Source organism: Hyposmocoma kahamanoa, unplaced genomic scaffold (genome assembly GCF_003589595.1).
Source record: "Hyposmocoma kahamanoa isolate Upper Pololo Valley unplaced genomic scaffold, ASM358959v1 92, whole genome shotgun sequence".
NCBI lineage: Eukaryota > Metazoa > Arthropoda > Insecta > Lepidoptera > Cosmopterigidae > Hyposmocoma > Hyposmocoma kahamanoa.
Window position 1 is genome coordinate 16,430,757 of NW_020654748.1, and position 19,789 is coordinate 16,450,545.

A 19,789-nucleotide genomic window follows, 5' to 3' on the forward strand; every position below is an offset into this window, starting at 1 on the left:
TATGTATGTATAAAATAGTCAAATGTGAGTAATATTGGGATGTCCTCTAATCGATAAAACCGGTGTTAGGGTTATGCTATACGATTAAGTTATAGAATATTTTCCGGTTATTGTATTGTACATACGTACAGGTTCTTCAGGCTAAATTTATAAGAATGTGGATTAAAATGAGTAAAATAGGTATTACTTTATTCAAACAGGTTTTAATAGTACTCTAGTAGCTCTGTCTGCCTATTGATTACTATATTTACTTTATTTATTTATTAAACTTTATTGACCACAAGAGATAATGGTACCTACAAAAAGCGGACTTAATGCCAAAAGCATTCTATACATCTACCAGTCAACCATATATCTTACATACAATATATCTTATACCTATTTTAAATAACAATAGTAGTAGTAATAAAGTAACTTAAATAACAATCTTTATACCTATTTAGTAAAAAAAATTGTATATCTAAGCTAATGGCCCCTCTGCTGAGGGGGAACAGCACCCCACCTAGTACATAAGATAATGTACAATTCCGCGCTGTTCCGAGCGACTCAACCACTACTTGGACATCGTCTTGTATGTTTGCCTAGCTATTATTAATACAAGAGAACAAGAGGATTTTAAAAACTACCTACTTTGTGATTCTATACATATATACAATTTTTAGTTTTTAAAGTGAGGTGTGGTATGCCTGGCTATTATTTCCAGTGCTTGAAATCATACTCAAGTCTTGACTTGAGCATTAAGTAGAGTTCTAGAATACGACCCATACAATAAATAGCGTATTGTTGACTATACTGAACCTACCTGGATATATAATAGATAGCGTTTATCGCTTAACGACGTGCCAATTCGGTGTAGGTACGTTAGATTGTTATTGTTGAAATTCCACTGGTGAGCACTGGTATTAGTTTAGTATTAGGACTGTTAGACCTTCGCGTATGCAGGTTGGTTAGTCTTAATATTATGTTTTGGCCTTATATTTTTATTATTAAAATATATTTTACCCTTGTATATTTTAGATCTATACTTCTACCTGCATGATCTATACTTCTACATTATTTTAAGTATCAATTTCCTTAGTGTTCAAACACAATTGTGTTTGAACACTAAGGACATTGATAATGTAATTACATTGCGTGAGGTTCTTTGAAACTGAAATGGGTGTTAGACTACAAACAGTGAATGCGTAACGCTTATGTTTAGTCAATGCACTGACGAATCGTGACACTTATGAGTTTGAAAATTCCAATGATAGATTTATTATTCATATGAGTATGTAATAGGTATTTATCATAAATGCTCTAATACGACCAACAACGTGGCAACATTGTTTTTGTGCATACATCATTGAGGCAACACGTCAGACAAACATTCTATTACACGCAGATACGAATCGAATCGATTTCTTTGATAAGATAAAGATTTGACGTGATATTTAATTTAATTTACCGATATTTTTATGCAGTAAAGCTTACGTGTGTTCCAAAGTTCAAAAGTGTTCCAAAGTTTTCTTATTGCTACGAGTATCAAAATTACAATTAGGAATACATTGGGGATTCCCCTTCAATGACGAATAAACTATAAATAAATTTTTCTACTCGGCTTGCTGTAATGAACGTGGTTTGTATGTAGCGTAAGCAACATGTTCCAATTTTCCGTAAACAGTATTTGAACTGGTTCCAGCAGTCCTTGGGAACGGATATTAATGTATTGTTAGACAAGAACATTGCTCTGGGTATAGCTAGATCTAATATCCATATATACATATAGTATTTTTACTTCCTATTTATTAATCTTAAAGCCACAAATTCGCAACAGTGGTGCGTTCAAGATATGAGCGTAGTACATTAATTGTATCTTGTGTATCCAACACAGATACAATTACGTACCTACATGTTTGCGCGCAACGTATGCGCAAACGTTATTGAACGCCCCGCTGAGCGCACCACCGTTCCGAATTTGCGGCTTATTGGGGCATACACCGGGACGTCGGCCGACCTTCGGCAGACTACTTCGTTTCCTGAAGGCGACGACGCAGTCGACTGGCCATTTACACCGAATGGTCTGCCGCCCTCGGCAGACTAGGTACCTCGCCTTGCCGAAAGCGACGCACCCAGTCGCTTCGGTCGAATACGGCTGCAAACTACCGTCGTCAGACAGCTTACAATTTACACCGGGTAAGTCGCTTGGCGACTTGGTGTAAATGCGCCATTAGACAGACTACTGGAATGATGTGTATGTTACTTATTTTTAAATTTGCGATGGCGATGTTACACACTCCACCATTTTGATGACCTAAGCTTTGTTAATATTCACTGTTGTTTAATGTCGTAAGGCCCCGTGTACATCAAAATGTATGTACATAATATTATGTGAAGTGATCCAGACCCAGACATTACTATTTCTATGATTACGTACATGCTGAGTGTACATTATAATGAAAATATTCTGTATAATGGTCATAGGACATCCAGAAAATACGTTTTTCATAGAAAACTACAACACATTGATGCATCTTGTTCCGTTACACTGTGTATAGCTTGATGTATTGTTGACTGTACATTGGGCGTTTAGCGCCTTTCCCATTATTATTGTAGTTTGCTGTGTCATATGAGGTTAATGCTAAACTCTTCGTTTTTTATTTTATTTGTTTTGTTGGGGTAAATAAATGGTTTCATTATTATCCGAGCTTTCTTGGCAACTACGAACGGAATTACTCGACAGCACCTCATCTCAGATTATTTGTCACCTTTTGCATAATATACTCGATGCCTTTTGCTGATGTCTCTCTATCCAAAGCTCAATAAAAAAATGACAATAGGAAGGAAACTTTCCTTGAAAGCGCAAAGGCACAGAGAATATTTTATAAGTCCAACAATGCCGTAATTTTTAATTACGATCTGTGACTTGCATTACGTAATTGAGTACAAAGATATACACATCACCATTAACAGATTACGCTTCGAATATGGCAAATTTGCAGCTCATCTAAACAGAAACAAAACTTTTTCAGTCACATGTGAATATTATAATACTGATGAAACTACTCTTGATCACTTATTTCTACATTTACCTGCCTTCAAGACTGCTTTTATAGATGCATGGCCTACTGAAGATTTATGAAGAAAAGATATTCCCCGCTTCTTGCCATTTTTGCTGCAGAATACAAGGACTTATATACCTATAAGTATATGCATACATTCTTGCCACGACTGAAGAGATGTGAATCAAACTTTTCACGGAAATATCTGATGAAATATGTACATTTAAAAAAGAAAATCTTTATAAAGACAGAATTTCAAAAACAATGGGTATATTTGGTTTTATTCCTATCCCATTATACTAATAAAGTAGCAATAGAAAAGTAAAAAATAAAATAAAACAAAATAAAAAATAAATAAAAATGTAGGGCTCCTTGTGGAAGACTTCGTCCAGGGAAGTACTGCCACGTTGCATATTCCTGGCACCAAGCAGTAATGTCAGCATTACTGTGTTCCAGTTTTGAAGTAAACTTATGTGACAGGGTGACGGGCGCAGTGGAAGTGCCCCTCAGATCTTTCCTATTTAAAGCTCTGAGTGGCATTGCAACTGTTAGGGACAGGCGTGTAGCTTACCATCTTTCATATTGCTGGAAAATATATTCAATTGTAAAAATGTTGCGGAGTTTCAAAATGGCCACCGTTTCTAAAACATTATCAGTAAATTAAACTTTCCTTTATTTTTGTCCACCCTCTAAGATTAAAGTATTAAAGAAAAAGTATTGCGCGCGCATATGCATATTTGTGCAGTATACTGTGTAAAAAGAAAAAAGGGATAAAAAAGGTTGCTGCACTTCAGTATGGAACCGACGTTCCGTCTGGTGATTATCCTGGGTAAAAATCACCTTTTTTATGGGAGTACATTACTTTACACCACTTACTTTAGATATAGCGGGTAGCACGTATGCAAAGCGTGCATGGACGGAAAGAACAAGACGCTGAGATTCCTGGAGGAGCTTGCAATAGGACTCTGCATTCACTTACATAGAAAATAGGAACTACGACGCCGAATTGTATAATGAGCGACAAAGGTCATACCTATATATAAAATATAATTATTGTTATCACTTATCACTTGCATTTATATAAACAAAAAACTTATTATTTACAGTCCCATCTTCGCGCGGAGTGATTTTATATCGTGTTCAAGTTCCTCACTGGTGTTTTCCATAAAAGTTTATTAATATTAAAATTGGCACGCACTTGATCTTTATATGTATACTCAGCAGTGAGGCCGGTTCAAGGGATCCTTAAGAGATCTGTACAATAAATGTTATACTTAAATGCATTAAAATTTCATTAGTACGGGACGCATATTTGCGACAGAGATGAAACGTTAGAAATAATTCTAACGTAGGTTAGCGACACATTTGTAGTAACGATGACATCCCACTACTGCTACACACTATATTGGCTTATACGTCCTTATTACGGAAAAATATCACATTTAACAGCTTGATTTTTATTGCCTCTCCCGATCGAAAACTGCGTCTCTTCCGAGTCGAGGCGCATAATTGAGATTCACAACTGGCCAATCGGAAACTTTGACATTTCAAATCGGAGCAATAGTTGATGCAACTCACAAATTAGAAAGATATAGTAGGAATCAGGTTCATCTTCTCGCTCGGAAACCCATCTGATTTTGAGACTACCCGATTGGATTGATTCCGATTTGAATCAAAATCAGCATGCAGAAGAAATTCACCATTTTATTCTACTATAGAACAGAGTTTGTTTCAGTAGTTCACGTTAAGATAACTAGATGGAGCCAACTGATTTAAGATATTTATTTATTTATTTATATTTTGGAGGGCACAAACAGCTTATATTACAATAAAATAGAGACTTAATTAAATAATTTGAAGCAAAACAGTTTCCTACTGATAAAAATACAATAATATTTGATGCCATAGATATAGGATCGAAAAAATCCTAAATCTATGTTTGATGCATTGATAATTCAATGACTTATCACAATGATGATATTATGATAAGTCATTGCATTAGATTTTTGGTATGAACCTTTGTTTTTATAAGGAAATGTCAAAAACCTTTTTTGTGGTTTGCTTTTATTTTGGAAATGAAACTATTTTTAACCGACTTCAAAAAAGGAGGAGGTTCTCAATTCGACTGTTTTTTTTTGTATGTATGTTACGCGATAACTCCGATATTTGTGAACCGATTTTCATGATTCTTTTTTTCTTGGAAAGGGGGTACTTCCATAGTGGTCCCATTTCATTTTGAAGAAAATCATCCACCTCTAAGGGTGGCTGTTCACACATGAAGATTCATTTTATAAATAGCGCCTAAACTTTAATTTAAGAGCAATTATTTTAATGGTTACTTTGAATAGTGAGAACCGATTTTTATTATCTCCAGTGTCAAGTCCTGTATAGTGGCGAACTAGGGGATATTTCACTAAACTTAGCAAATAGACGTAATTCCACGTACTTTTGAGGTCGGTTTTTTTAGTACTCTGTACTGAGATTATTTCGATCTAAATCGCGAATATTTGATGCATGTATATAGGCACTCTGGAATTTCTCGTATACTTTTCAAAATAAACTGTTTCTCAGATTGGTGAAATATTCCTTTTTTCCCCATCCCTCTAAGGTTAAATAGTAGAACAATTTTCTGCCATTGTTTTTCTTACAGGCGTCAAAGGAAGTACCTCCATTAGATTATCAAGTCTCAACAATGGTATTCTTGAAATGATATTATGATATTCAAAAAGTTGCCTGAAGTATTTTCATTCCATTTGCAAGCATTACATGTTAATACTGGTTTAATTGTATCAAATTGTGTTCTCTAAAATAGACATGCTTTTCACCGCACTGCATATCATTGTACTTTTATACAATGTTCTTCGCTTGAAGTAAACTTTTTAAATCATAATATCTTTATGAATAACCTCATAAGTGCAGTGGGCAGCACCTAAAAGTAGACAATTATTTTTGAAAATGTGCCTTAAGTCATTTGAGCTACCTTCACTCACATTTCGCACCCTTGTTGGTGTAAAAAGGCCACATCTGCAAAATGACAATTTAAAGATATTACGAACGAAATTAGTCGATAACTTTTATGCTCAAATAGGAGCGCTATAAAATTTATACAATACGTGATTTGTTTCTTGTTATTTTTATGAATTTCATGTGATAAAAGCAATTTTGACGTATGATCGCACGAGGCTTTGTTACACCAGAGTACGATTTGCAGTTTAGTTTAAACTGTAGGTAAGACATGGAGACACCTCTGCTAATATCAATTGTACGTAGCCACTAAGCTGATGACTGCACAAACAACAATTACAATTTCGTTAACGACTACTGATAAGAGGTCACTAAAGTAATATTTCTCATCCAGTCCACTAATTGTATTGGTTTACTGACTCTTATCTTACGATCGTCACATAAATGCTCTGACCCCTGTATCAGTTGGTTGCTTTTATTTTAGTAGTGAGGTCCATACTTCAAGTATGATGACGTGTTGAATAAAAATATTTTAAGTATAAATTAATAACAATGATAAAATTTTTGAAGCGCGGTTTCGTGCCTAGAACAACATTCAATACAATAGAAAAATGTTTAATACAAGAGGGCGGGTTGTTGAAAAGTGGCATTCGTTGTGTAGTCACACAAATTTCGAAGTCTGAATGTTTGTTTCCAGAGCGCGAGGATTTCCCTAGCAGACACATTGGGCCTAGAGATCATGACATCGTTACTATGCTGGACCTTCTGGGCTACAAGGTACGTTATCCATAAATTGAGTCATTGTTTTTATGATACCAAGTGATGGGACGAACAAGTCGTGCTCCTGGTGGTGGTAGCGACACGCCTGTCCATAATAGTTACAGTGCCGGTCAGAGCTTTATATCGCAAAGATCTGTGGGACCCTGTCACTGCGCCCGTCACCCTGATACATAAGTTGAAAAGTCCCACGTGCCTGTAATTTCACCAGCACCCTTACCCTTCAAAACCGAAACACATTACTTAATGGTCACATGAATGCTTAGCGGCATAAATATGTAATTACTTCCCTTAACGAACCTTTTTATTACCCTTTTTTTTCTTAACGAACTCTTTCAAAAGGAGCTCCACTGCTGCACAATAAATACTAAGCTAAATGGTAAACTGCTCATGAGACTTTTTTCTTTAAATAGAGCCTGGATCAGTTGACGAATGACGCGGTGCCTAAGAAAATCCAATTTCAAAGCCTCATGAATATTACTGAACCAATGAGTAAGTGCTAAAAATATAAGTACTGTAAATATTCTATATATTTCAATAATAAATGCTTATATTGTGCGTTTCCACTTTTTGTCAAATACACATTTCAGGCGAATACGATTTAATCGAAAGAGTGAGGGAAATTGCTGAAAAGAATCAGATATGGCGATCTTACATTGGAATGGGCTACCATAACTGTTGTGTTCCTCATACTATTATGAGGAATCTATTCGAGAATCCTGGATGGTAAGTAAACGAAACGAGTTAATTCTGTATAAATACTTTGGAAGCATATTTTAGGGTCCTATACTGAGATACCATGTGATTCGTATACAATAATAAAACTAAAAACAATTTTTATAGGACCACGCAGTATACTCCGTACCAACCAGAAGTAGCTCAAGGGAGATTGGAAAGTTTGCTGAATTACCAAACGATGGTCAGTGATCTTACTGGGTTGGATGTCGCTAACGCATCTTTGCTTGATGAGGGTACTGCAGCTGCCGAGGCCCTTTCTCTATGCCACAGGTATCTACGCCAATATATATTCATTATCAAAACTACATTATCTCTCAAAACAACAGATACATGTTAACCTTGACAACACACGATTTTGTTTGAACAGGCACAACAAGAGAACCAAATTCGTTGTATCTGAACGTGTGCATCCACAAACACTAGCCGTGGTCCAGACACGTTTGGATGCTCTCGGTCTAGAAGTCATGGTGGTGCCTGATGTTCGACAAGTGGATTTCGCACAGAGAGACATTTCTGCTGTACTTCTTCAATGCCCTGATACTCGGGGTTTAGTTTATGATTACTCAGGCTTAGCAGCTGCCGCTCAAGAACATGGCGTTAGTAAAAACATTTGCTATTTTTGCTCTTGGCTCCGTTGTTGGCTAAGCTAAAATGACTTAACACATGTCACAGACAAGTTTGATTCTTGAATTGTATGACTGGCAAAAGCAACAGATACCAAGACTTACTTGATTTAAGTACTAATTCAAAATGCAATGTTATCGGTGATTTTGGTTTACCTACAGACATTGGTGGTAGTAGCAACTGATCTACTGGCGATGGCCCTATTGCGACCACCAGCAGAATGTGGTGCTGCCCTGGCAGTTGGCACATCTCAACGTTTGGGCGTACCATTGGGTTACGGTGGCCCTCACGCAGGATTCTTTGCTGCTGAGCATCCTTTAGTGCGACTAATGCCTGGACGTATGGTTGGTGTTACTAGGGATGCTACGGGTAGAGATGCTTACAGGTATGTTCTTAGTGAAGTGTCACTGATTTCTCTACACAAAGAGCCCTGCACAGTAAAATCACACGCCTAAGAATAACCTTTTTAATATTTTTCTTAGACTGGCTTTGCAAACGAGAGAGCAACATATTCGTCGCGACAAAGCCACGTCAAACATTTGTACAGCCCAGGCGCTACTTGCAAACATGTCTGCTATGTTTGCAGTATATCACGGTCCACAAAGCTTGAGAGATATTGCAACTAGAGTCCATAATGCTACTTTGGTCTTGGATCACGGTAAGTGAATGGTCAAATTGTATTTTGTATAAAAATATAATGAGATTGTCGAGGTTTCTCATATGGCCGTCTTGCAGCAAATAAAATGTGGATCCACTTTCCAGGAATAAGACAACGTGGCCACAAGCAATCAAATGAAGTTTTCTTTGACACTCTTCACATTATTCCTGTAGCTGAACATGATGAAAGCGCTATTAAAGCAAGAGCACAAGAAAAGAAAATTAATTTAAGACATTTTGAAGACGGCGCCATTGGAGTGGCTTTAGACGAGACTACAAAAATGGAGGATGTTGATGATTTATTGTGGGTTTTTGACTGTCAGGATGTAAAGAAGGTATTTATTCAGTCGATCTGCAAATTATCCATATTAACAAACATTTATTAAAGACCTAAAAATGTCTGCTATTTCAGGTGATGGCAAGCAGTGAAGTAAGGTCGAAAAGTATAATGAAAGGTCCATTTAGAAGAACTTCGCCATATTTGACTCATCCGGTATTCAACATGCATCACTCCGAAACGAGAATTGTACGATATATGAAGCGGTTGGAGAATAAAGACGTATCTTTAGTACACTCGATGATTCCATTGGTAATTATTACAGGTTCAATTTAAGGTTATTACGTACATATCAAGTGTTCAGTCATAACGATCAATAATTTTATCCTTCAGGGCTCCTGTACGATGAAGCTCAACTCAACAACAGAGATGATGCCGTGTTCATTTAAACATTTCACTGACATTCATCCATTTGCTCCATTGGACCAGTGTCAAGGATACCATATCCTATTTGAAGAACTGGCCAACGACCTTTGCGCAATTACTGGTTACGATCGTGTGTCCTTCCAACCCAACAGGTAAGTGGACCTCAAATATGTAATAAGTAATAGTAAGTGCAACGTTAAAGTTGTAAAATATTTCATCCGTAATTTTCAGTGGTGCTCAAGGCGAATATGCAGGATTAAGAACAATTAAACGCTATCATGAACACCGTGGAGAATTCAGTCGTAATATTTGCTTGATCCCTGTTAGTGCCCACGGCACGAACCCTGCATCCGCACATATGGCCGGAATGAGAGTCTGTGCCATTCGTGTTACCCCATCTGGTGATATTGACATGGAACATCTTAAGGACATGGTAAGGCCAAATAAACATATGAAGTTCCCTAAAATTAACTTACGCCTAGTACTAGTTCAAATCTTGACAACAATTTTCAGGTAGAAGAACATAGTAAGAATGTGTCATGTATTATGCTAACGTATCCAAGCACTTTTGGTGTATTTGAGGAGCGAGTTGCAGACGTGTGTGATTTAGTTCATGCCCATGGTGGACAGGTTTATCTAGATGGCGCTAATATGAATGCTCAGGTAAACCACAATAATATAATAATAACGCACACACTCATAACCCCGCACTAGAGAAACCATGTATCGCGGGTGCCATGGACACATACATAGACAACCACAAATTACACTCAAACTCACGAGAGAAATTAATGTAGGCCATACAAATATTTTTCTCACTCTAAGGCAGACCAGCATGGGAATCGTTCGGACACAGAGGCAGTTACTATAATTTGCATTTTCTCACCAAGATATGATTTTACGTAGTACATTTTCGTTACCGATTTCCTTTCAGGTAGGATTGTGTCGTCCTGGTGATTATGGCAGCGATGTGTCGCATCTTAATTTACACAAAACATTTTGCATTCCCCACGGAGGTGGAGGTCCTGGAATGGGCCCCATTGGTGTGTAAGTAATTACTGCTAAGCTGTACATATTATACTTTGATGTCATCAAACTTATTTACGCACTACGTCTTTTTAGAAAAGCACATCTTGCACCATTCCTGCCTTCTCATCCTGTGGTGGATCCATTAGCTGATTTAGGTGAAGAAGCTCATAGTTTTGGTTCAGTAAGTGCTGCACCGTTTGGATCTTCAGCTATTTTGCCGATTTCATGGGCCTATATCAAGGTAACATATTACACTTCACTTAGTAATATAGGTTCGTCATTATTCATATATTCGTAGTTATAAAATACTAAATGGACTTTACGAATTTAATGCAGATGATGGGTCCAAAAGGCTTAAAACGCGCAACGCAAGTGGCTATTCTTAACGCAAACTACATGGCAAAAAGATTGGAAGGACATTACAAAACACTGTACAAGGGTGAAAGAGGATTAGCCGCCCACGAATTTATTATTGATATCAGAGATCTTAAAAAAACTGCTAACATTGAACCTGGTGATATTGCTAAACGTCTGATGGATTTTGGTAAGATTTTGAAGAATACAATTATCTAGATACCAGTATTGAAATAGTATTAATATATTTGTGTTTTGGTTTGCATCTAGGTTTCCACGCACCAACTATGTCATGGCCTGTCGCTGGAACGTTGATGATAGAACCGACCGAATCAGAAGACTTACAAGAATTAGACCGATTCTGCGAGGCCCTCATTACAATCAGGAAAGAAATTAAGGACATAGAAGACGGCAGCATAGATAAAAGAATGAATCCACTGAAGGTAATTTTTTTGCATGCGAGAAAAGAATTTTTAGACAAAAAAATAGGTATTGGAATTTTAAAGTGGATCACAATGTTCTTCCAGATGGCACCACACACTCAACTAGAAGTAATTTCGGAAGAGTGGAATCGACCTTATAGCCGGGAACAGGCTGCTTTTCCTGCAGTAAGTGTATAATATCAGTACAGTTATAAATATCTGATCAATTATTTTGCCCCGCAATCATTTTGAAATGTAATTACTTACAGCCGTTCGTGAAAGGAGAGACTAAAATATGGCCAACTGTTGGACGTATCGATGACATGTATGGTGACAAACACCTTGTTTGTACTTGTCCTCCAGTGCTGGATGATTTTTAAGCTGCAAATTAGAAGAACTGCGTTAAGTTTATGAAGTTAATGATGGCGAATGTAAATAAAACACAAAAATCTTAGCGATCGCATAATGTATGTATATTTTGTCAATATTGTCGTATAATAAATATCGTCTTCTAACAACAAAATCTTTTCAATTCGCAAAGATAGAATTTAAATCTAGAGCTGTATAAACAATTGCTATAATTTCTATTGACTTCAAACAAGTTACTCTATCTATCTACCTTATGGTTAAACTTATCATATTGCGAAGGATATTATTAGTCATTCATTTACGCAACAACGGTAAAATTTATTCAAGGCAACGTGTTTTTTGTCTCTAACGCAAAGTTATCAGCTGCAGCATGGAGTAATACAATCAGTTTCTGTTATGCCAAAATATGCATTGATACTATTACCAATATCATTTTTTAGGTTTATAAATGGAGTATACAATGTTATGAGTACACTTTAAAAACCTTCTTTATATCCTTATTAGTTTTATTATGATTCGGCAGTACAATCGTCATAAAAATAAGTTAGCAATTAATATCTAAAATAAAGACGCGATCTAAACTTTGATAGAGTACACATTAAAGCATAAAAGTATTTGTAAAATAAAGATCACACAGCAAAATCAAACTTAATAAAATCTTTCATTATTAGGAGTAGAAAACGTGCTCTACGCATTAACTTATTTTGGAGGAGAACTGATCACATCTTTTGGATACATTCCTAACCTCACTCCGAGCTCTTTAGGCATGCGCATTGAAGGCCGTGTGGGGAAAGGATGATAGGAACCCGTAGAGGGGCTGCGAGGATGCGATAAAGAGGACAAAGTGTCTGTTTCTATTAGAGACGTGATAGCACTGCAAGTATCGTCCGATTCAAGTTTGGTCCTTTCGCTTTTTTCAGTAAATTCTTTTGTATAGGTAGGCGTCTCTTTAGGGAATATCTTTGGGGATATTGGAGTGGACACCTGATCAAGTGACGCGATTTGACACAAAGTATCACTAGAGTTACTTTTTGCTCCTATAGGTGAATCGTCTTCAGCAGAAGGCTCGTACGTGAAGCTTATAGACGAAGTTACTACATGAGCAAAATCACTAACTTGGCTGTTATCAGTCTTAGATAAATTTTCACAAATTTTCGGCCCTTGATCGACTGTCTTGCTGCATATGTCACTTGCTTTAGATATTACGTAGTCATTATATTTACTTGAGAGTGGGTAATTATAATCGTCAGATGTACATTTGCGATCGTACGTAGCTATTGTGTCTCTGATTTCTGATAATGGTAAGGACACAGATGATTTGGATTCTCCCGAAATAGAGCGCTGTGTCCAGTCGGAGGACGCTAACGGTTTTAGTTCATTTGGAGTGACCTCGCCTTGATCAGATAAATCATAAGATTTTTTTAAATAATCAAAATCATAATTACTATCAAGTTTGTCTAACGTACTTTTATAGTCACACTTTGCTAGAAAACCTTTATTTTCCCATCCGTATAAATCGGTTTTGTTGCCTAAACATTCTATACTAGGGGATTTTATATTTTTTATTTTAAATTCTTCATCTTTAGTAGCATTGTTTCGGGCCTCTAGACAAAATGGGTCGTCTATAGAAATGGGTCTTACTCTAACGAAATCACTTTTTACAGTGCTCTCTTCAGTAGAGTTTTCTTTTCTATAGCCGATTAACGAATCTGACGTAGACTCTTTTAAAAGTGGTGATTCTAGAATTCTACTTTCTTTCGGTTTTTCAGGTGTACCACTTAGTTGGCTTGTAAATAAACTATTGTTTCTAATGTCCATTTCTAATTCTGTATCCGTTATAGATTGGATTTTGTTGCTAATTGCTGTTTCAGACACATTTTGTTTAGTTAATATTCGGCTTAAAATTTTAGAGTTTTCTTGTATAATTTGTAGAGCTCTCTCACTATTTTTTCTACCTGATTGAAGGATGTAGTCTTTAGGTGTCATCGTATCTATATTTTCTGTCATCTTTCCTGGAGTTTGAAGCTTATCGATGATTGTTGCGGAATCTTTTCGTTCACTTTCTACATATTTATCAGGCGTTTTGACAAATGCATTCTTCTCTTCTGGACTGGAAATATTAGTAAAACTATGGCTTTGAGGCAATGACGAAGCTCTTTCTAGTTCATTTTTCATTAATTTTTCATTATAACTACTTTGAAGAGTCAAGGAATCAGGTTTTTTAGGAAATCTGGCATTTCTTTTAGCAGCTCGACGGCTTGGGATTTCAGGGTTAGTTACTCGAGCTCCAAAAAATTCTGGACTATGTTCAAAGTACTTATCAATTGTCAAAGGTATAGGACGTTCGTCTTCACTGACGATGATGCTTTCCGCGCCTGGACTTCGAGGTGGAGTTTCAATGTCTGACAAATTTTTCTCAGATAAATCAATGTCGGTCACAAAATTTGGATACATGGTCAAACTATCAATAATGTCTGGAGGTCTCGAAATTATATCTGGTCTTGAGGTAGATGAATGTTTAAAATTAGACAAGAAGTCATAATTGTACGATGACTTCGAGTCCACACTATAACCACAAGGAGATAATTCAATGGGGCTTAACTCCGTCCGACTTAACTCTTTGGTAGTTGGAAGATTTGTCGGTCTGCTAATTGAATTATTACTTTTGGAGTTTTCTTCGTATTGCGGTCTACTTAGTCTTTGAAGTATATCACTTTCCGCGTTTGATCGTGGTGAATAAGGAGACAACTCCTTAACAGGGCTACTAGTTAACACTTCAGAGCTAACACTCAGGCTATCTTTTAATTTTGACTCAAAGCCATCAATATAAGTGCGCAAAGGTTCTCCAGCATCTGAATCTAAATAATCTGATATATTCGTTACAGGTTTTGGTGATAGGGTTATTTCTGAGAGATCATCAGAAGCATGACTAATTATAGCCTCGTTCAAAACAGGCGAGCATACTACTTTAGAATCTTTGAACATTGGAGAAGGCGTAGGTTTGGCTCCTTTAATGTTTATATTTCTTATTTTATCATCGTCAGGCAGTTCCGTCTCAGAGTCACTGGCTCGTTCATTTTCATCGCACAAACTTGTATCAGTACTAGATGCTGAATGAGATGAATATGACGACGTTTCACTAGAACTTCGTGATCTCATCGAAGCAACAATTTCGTTAGCTTCATGCTCTGAAACTATTATACCGTCACCAGCTTCATCTAAATCTATGGATGCTTTCCTATATCTTTCTTTTTCTCTTAAATCTTTGTCTTTCTTTATATCTTTCCATTTAACGGAGTTTCTTCTACTTAATGATTTTCGGCATTTTTCTTCCTTCCAACTAATTGTTTCACTGCTGTGTGGTTTTGAATGTGGTTCTGTTTTATCGTTCTGTGATGTTTGTCGCGATGGTGGAACTGCACCAGGTGGGGGTCCTAATCTGCGTCCTCGAGTACTTACAATTGCACTTTTCCCCAATAAAAGATTATTTACAGTGAGCGACGTCGGTGATGTGGGCACTCCAACTGAAAATAAAAATAAGTTTTTTAATGAAAGTGGAAATGAAACTTTCTTTTCAACAATATTACTTACAAACATTTACCTGCAGCGTGTCTAGCACAGGCAGCAGCTAATATGACGTGAGCTTGTCTTTGGCGTTCTCTAAGCCTTGCGTACTGTCTTTTCAGAGCTCCAATATCTAAAGACAACCTATCACCGGCACCGGAACGATCTTCTCTTCTTGGCATAACCTGTAAAATTCAACAACAGCAATTATTCACAAATTGAAATATCTAATGACGTAGTACATGAAGCGTAAACAAATTTTGTCCTTACAGTAGCTAGAGCCATTTTGTTTCCATCGTCACTCGAATCTCCCTCATCCTCGGAATAAAACAAGCGCAAGCCTTTTTTCGTCATTGTCTGCATCTGTAGAAAGAATTGTCTCATTTTGAAAAACTAGTTTGAAATAAAAATAAAGTGTAGTAAAATACTCAGTCTTAAATCAACACTAGCATAGAAGTAATCTGATTTATTAGTATTAAGGTACCTTTGTCGAATAAGGCCAGCCGATTAATATGGCCACTCGGAAATTTCAGACGTTTTAAAATTACCGCGAAAAAAGCAAGTGTGTATGTACGTGTATAGGCGTATGGTCACGTGATCTACAGACGCCGTCCACGCGGCACCCCCGCGCCCGCCAGTCTGCCAAACGGCACTAAACTGATCAAACGTGGAGTTGTTACAAATTTTCAAGTAAGTTTTTTAATAATTTGTGTTATAATTTGCCATTATCTTTTGATTTCATATGGTTTCATATGATTTTCATTTCGTATGATTTCATCTTGTTATTTATTTTGATTTTTCGGTGTAATTAGAATTTAGATAGAAAATTACTTGACGGTTAATATGGCCATCGAGTGGCCATATTAAGCCTGTGTTCTGATATTCGATGGGGCCAAATGTCATTTAGATGATTCCATCGTGGATGTTGCACAGAAATATGATGTCAAACTCGTGTTTACCAAGCAACACTACACACGAACTCCAACCAATGGACAAAGCGGTGTTTAGGAGTTTTGAATACTACTGGGATGAGGAAGTTCTAAAGTATTGGTCGTTATATGAAGACAGAAGAATCACCAAACAAAGATTTGGAGCAATATTTACAAAAATTTGGGATAAAGCGTTAACACCTGTAAATATTAAAGCTGGTTTTGAAGCTACAGGCATATATCCGTTCGATCCAGAAAAATTCCCGAAGAGGCTTACGCACCGAGCTTACCAACACAGCAGTCAGCTCCTGAAGTTTTAACTTATTCAGTGTCACAAAGCACGGACAAGCAACTTTCAACTTCTAGCTCACATGTCTCTATTGCTTATGATGAGAGCGATGATGACATTCCACTGTCTCGTCTATGTGAGGTGAAATACCAAAGTTGCCAGGCAGATAAAAGAAGCGTAGCGTCTATAATTTCAAACACGCATGCGTGTCGTCAGGATAATGAACCAAGAATTTCATTCAACCAAATTTTGAAAACCCCACAGAAGAGTTCGAATGCAACATCTGCTCCAAGAAAGAAAGCTATAAATTATTTGGCTCTAGAGGTCACCTCATCAACATTCCAAATTAAAGAAAATAAGTCCCAGCTTTCTAATATCGCTTCGTCAAGCATTCCAAAACACAAAAACAAACTCGAAATAAAGACAAAGAGCGTAGTAAGAACAAAAGAATTGATGCTTCTGAATCTTGGTATTGTTTCCTTTGCAAAGAAGATCGCGTTGCAGATATGAGGCTTTGCAGCATGTGTGCATCTTATGTCCACGAAGACTGTGTTGGACTCACTTCCAAAGACAGAGATACGCTTGTTTGTATGAGATGTGAGGAATAAGTTTTGTTTTTCGTTTTTTGCTTTTTCAAATTTAAAAAGTTTTCAATTTTACTTATTTAGACTGATTTATATGCTTTAATTGCTAGTAAATAAGTACACGCTATTAATTACTTACTTCTTAAAGGGTTTTAATTTTTGTAAGCTGATTTGTGATCTCAAAATATGCATTTTATAATATATTGATTATAAGATACTTTATAGTTAAAGTTAGAAAGATTTGATCTCATAATGTTTGCCAAAATATTGATGGTATTAGCATTAGATTGTTTAAGTTACCATTGAAAAATTTATAAAAATTATGAAAATTGTTAACATATATTTTTTTAAATTGATTTGAACCCAGAATTAATAAAATAGGTAATATTTGCAAAACTTTAAAATACGTGTGGTGAATTTGGCCAGTTCATGGCAGTATTTACATAGGCTGCTGGAAATATGGCCATTTTCCCAATTTTTAAAAACCACGACATTGTGTTTTATTAATGTGTAAAGAGAACTACTTTTGCACTCCTAATGATAGTTATACTGCAACTAAAAATAGAAATCTATCTTCTATTTCATTGGAAATTATAAATATAAAACAATAAAGCTTACATTACAGCTTACATATTCGACCCAGGTACCTTACTTATAATTATTTGCACTATGTCATAATTACTATATATGCATCGAATGTATATATGTATAGTTAGTTGCCCTATGTGTGGAACATAAATGGTGTGTGCTGTATATTTAAGTAGTTTTAATTTTGGTTTATGTGCGCGTGTTTTATATATCTGCTTATCCACAACAGCGGGGACAAGCTGAAAATCAGTGCTGCGTATGCGCGTGTGCTCTACACAGAGTGAACTGAGCTCGCTCACCTGCCACATATTAATAGCAATTGGATTATTATTGAATTACTAACGTTTAGTTTATTTTTTGTATAGTGAATAAATGGTTTAAAAGTTTAACACTGACCGCAGAATGTAATGGTGGTTGATACATTGGTGCAGCGGCTGGTGGTGCCGGTGGGGCGACTCTGTATCTATGCATACTGCGAAGTCTAGGCAATTCAGGCGCTGATCCGAACGCGACCACTCTCGCGACTAACGCATCTCCAGCTTCCCACACTGCTCCTGCCCCGCCTCCCATGCAGCTGTAGAACTCATCCGCTGAACGTGCTGATAGAATCCGGCTAAAATTTACAAATAGGAATAAGAAAAAGTGTAGTATTACCTCCCAAAAGAAGTTACTCTGCATTAAATTTCGTAAAAGTATGAATTCAAGTACTTCAGTTTCTATTTATGGAAAATCTTATCATTTAGGTAACAATAATATAAAGTCTTGAGCAGATTCAAAACTTTCCTATGGTGACCCGTAGCAAAGAAGTATGGTAATTGTGTTGTAAAATGTTAAGTGAAAGTGCTTTGAACTTACTCTTGTAAGAGATCCCAAATAGCCAGTGCAGTAAGCAGGAGAACTTCATTGCCATCCAAGAGGACTAAATCCCATATTCTCAGCAGTGACTCCCGAGGCAACCAAGTGGCGTAGAGTGTAAGGAACCATTGCATCGTAAAAACATCAGGGAGAGGAGGTTCTACGCCTCCACCTGTTGAGTAGCGGTAGTTGATTGAACAACTTGTAATTATTAAAACTACTCATATGTTTATGGCTGTTAACTATTACTTTTATGGACTAATTTGGTAAACTTTCGAAGGAGATATCAAGAAATTCATTACTGTGATTAAGATATTATTTGGCAAGTGTGGAATTTATTTACCATCCGATATTCTCTGTAGATGGTCCATATGATGGGCCAGACGAGGTAAACGCAATCGAAGCAAGTCCCTGAAAGCTGCCATGTCAGCAGATAGTCCTCGGAGGTCGTCGGCAAAATATCCTTCTGGTAATACAGCCTCCACTAGGTATATCATCACCTGATGCGAAAAAAATATTTATAAAAGTATCATTTATAATATAAGGCCACAAAACTGGAGTTTTCTGGCCCTTCATTCGAAGTACAAACGGCAGTTAAACAGGGAGATGCGTTATCGCCGAAACTATTCACCAGCACATTGGAACATGTCTTCTAGATAGTTACGCCATTGGAGAGAAAAGGAAAGATGGCCAAGTTAAGTGGAACTGGGCTGGTTACGTCTGTCGCATGCCAAGCGAGTGGGCTAAGATAATCACGGAGTGGAAACTTCACAACTCAAAACGGAGACGCGGCAGGCCACGTCGGCGATGGCGGAATGTACTTAAACTCCTTTTTAAAAGACTAGCTAGATGTTGCCCAAAACCGAGAGGAATGGGAAAAAAGAGGGGAGGCTTTTGCCCAGAAATGGGACAAAACGGCTTATAAAAAAAAATTGATTACCCTTTGAAAATACCTGCTTTTTCGTCAGAGAGCGTTTACCATATTAATTTAAGGAGGCTATTTGCGCTACATAATTCAAAATTTGTAAGGTAGTCATTTAAAACAGTAGTGTAGCTGCAGAGCCTTGAACACCGCCGTAAAGTTTGCGGGCTTATCGGTATTCTACAGGATATATTAAGCAGATGATGTTCCATTCTTATGTTGTGGATATTACAAGGATTTGCACGAAGCGCTATGCTTCCACATTTATATGGCAAACGCCTATGGAGTGGAATTCCCGCCTGCAGACTTGTTCCCTGAACGGTATAACTAGGGTCTTTTCAAGGCGAGAGTGGATAGGCAATATTTAGATGTGCATGGTC

The 19,789-nt window shown here is 36.9% G+C and overlaps 2 protein-coding genes across 4 annotated transcripts in view; one reads left to right on the forward strand and one right to left on the reverse strand.

Annotated features, from left to right (window-relative positions):
• The first annotated feature begins 6,542 nt into the window (after positions 1–6,542).
• On the forward strand, positions 6,543–11,821 carry LOC113236491 (glycine dehydrogenase (decarboxylating), mitochondrial). Its single transcript, XM_026472587.1, has 18 exons — positions 6,543–6,782; positions 7,196–7,274; positions 7,373–7,508; positions 7,626–7,790; positions 7,888–8,116; positions 8,306–8,529; positions 8,627–8,802; positions 8,907–9,136; positions 9,214–9,390; positions 9,472–9,656; positions 9,736–9,937; positions 10,018–10,167; positions 10,439–10,551; positions 10,627–10,774; positions 10,870–11,077; positions 11,158–11,330; positions 11,415–11,495; positions 11,579–11,821. The coding sequence occupies exons 1-18, from the start codon at positions 6,558–6,560 to the stop codon at positions 11,687–11,689; spliced, it is 3,012 nt and encodes a 1,003-aa protein (XP_026328372.1). The 5' UTR covers positions 6,543–6,557; the 3' UTR covers positions 11,690–11,821.
• Positions 11,822–11,836: 15 nt separating this feature from the next.
• The window catches only part of LOC113236490, a 34,611-nt gene continuing 26,658 nt past the window's right edge, over positions 11,837–19,789 (reverse strand). Inside the window, exons 6-12 of one of the 3 annotated variants that reach the window (XM_026472585.1) lie at positions 18,831–18,987; positions 18,488–18,659; positions 18,029–18,245; positions 15,513–15,605; positions 15,280–15,427; positions 14,764–15,202; positions 11,842–14,718 (exon numbers count right to left, since the gene is read on the reverse strand). In XM_026472585.1, the coding sequence (XP_026328370.1) occupies positions 12,378–14,718; positions 14,764–15,202; positions 15,280–15,427; positions 15,513–15,605; positions 18,029–18,245; positions 18,488–18,659; positions 18,831–18,987 (3,567 nt within the window). In that variant the 3' untranslated portion in view covers positions 11,842–12,377. Of the gene's footprint in view, positions 15,203–15,279; positions 15,428–15,512; positions 15,606–18,028; positions 18,246–18,487; positions 18,660–18,830; positions 18,988–19,789 lie in introns of all 3 variants that reach the window. The other 2 variants (XM_026472586.1, XM_026472584.1) reach the window with 2 other exon arrangements.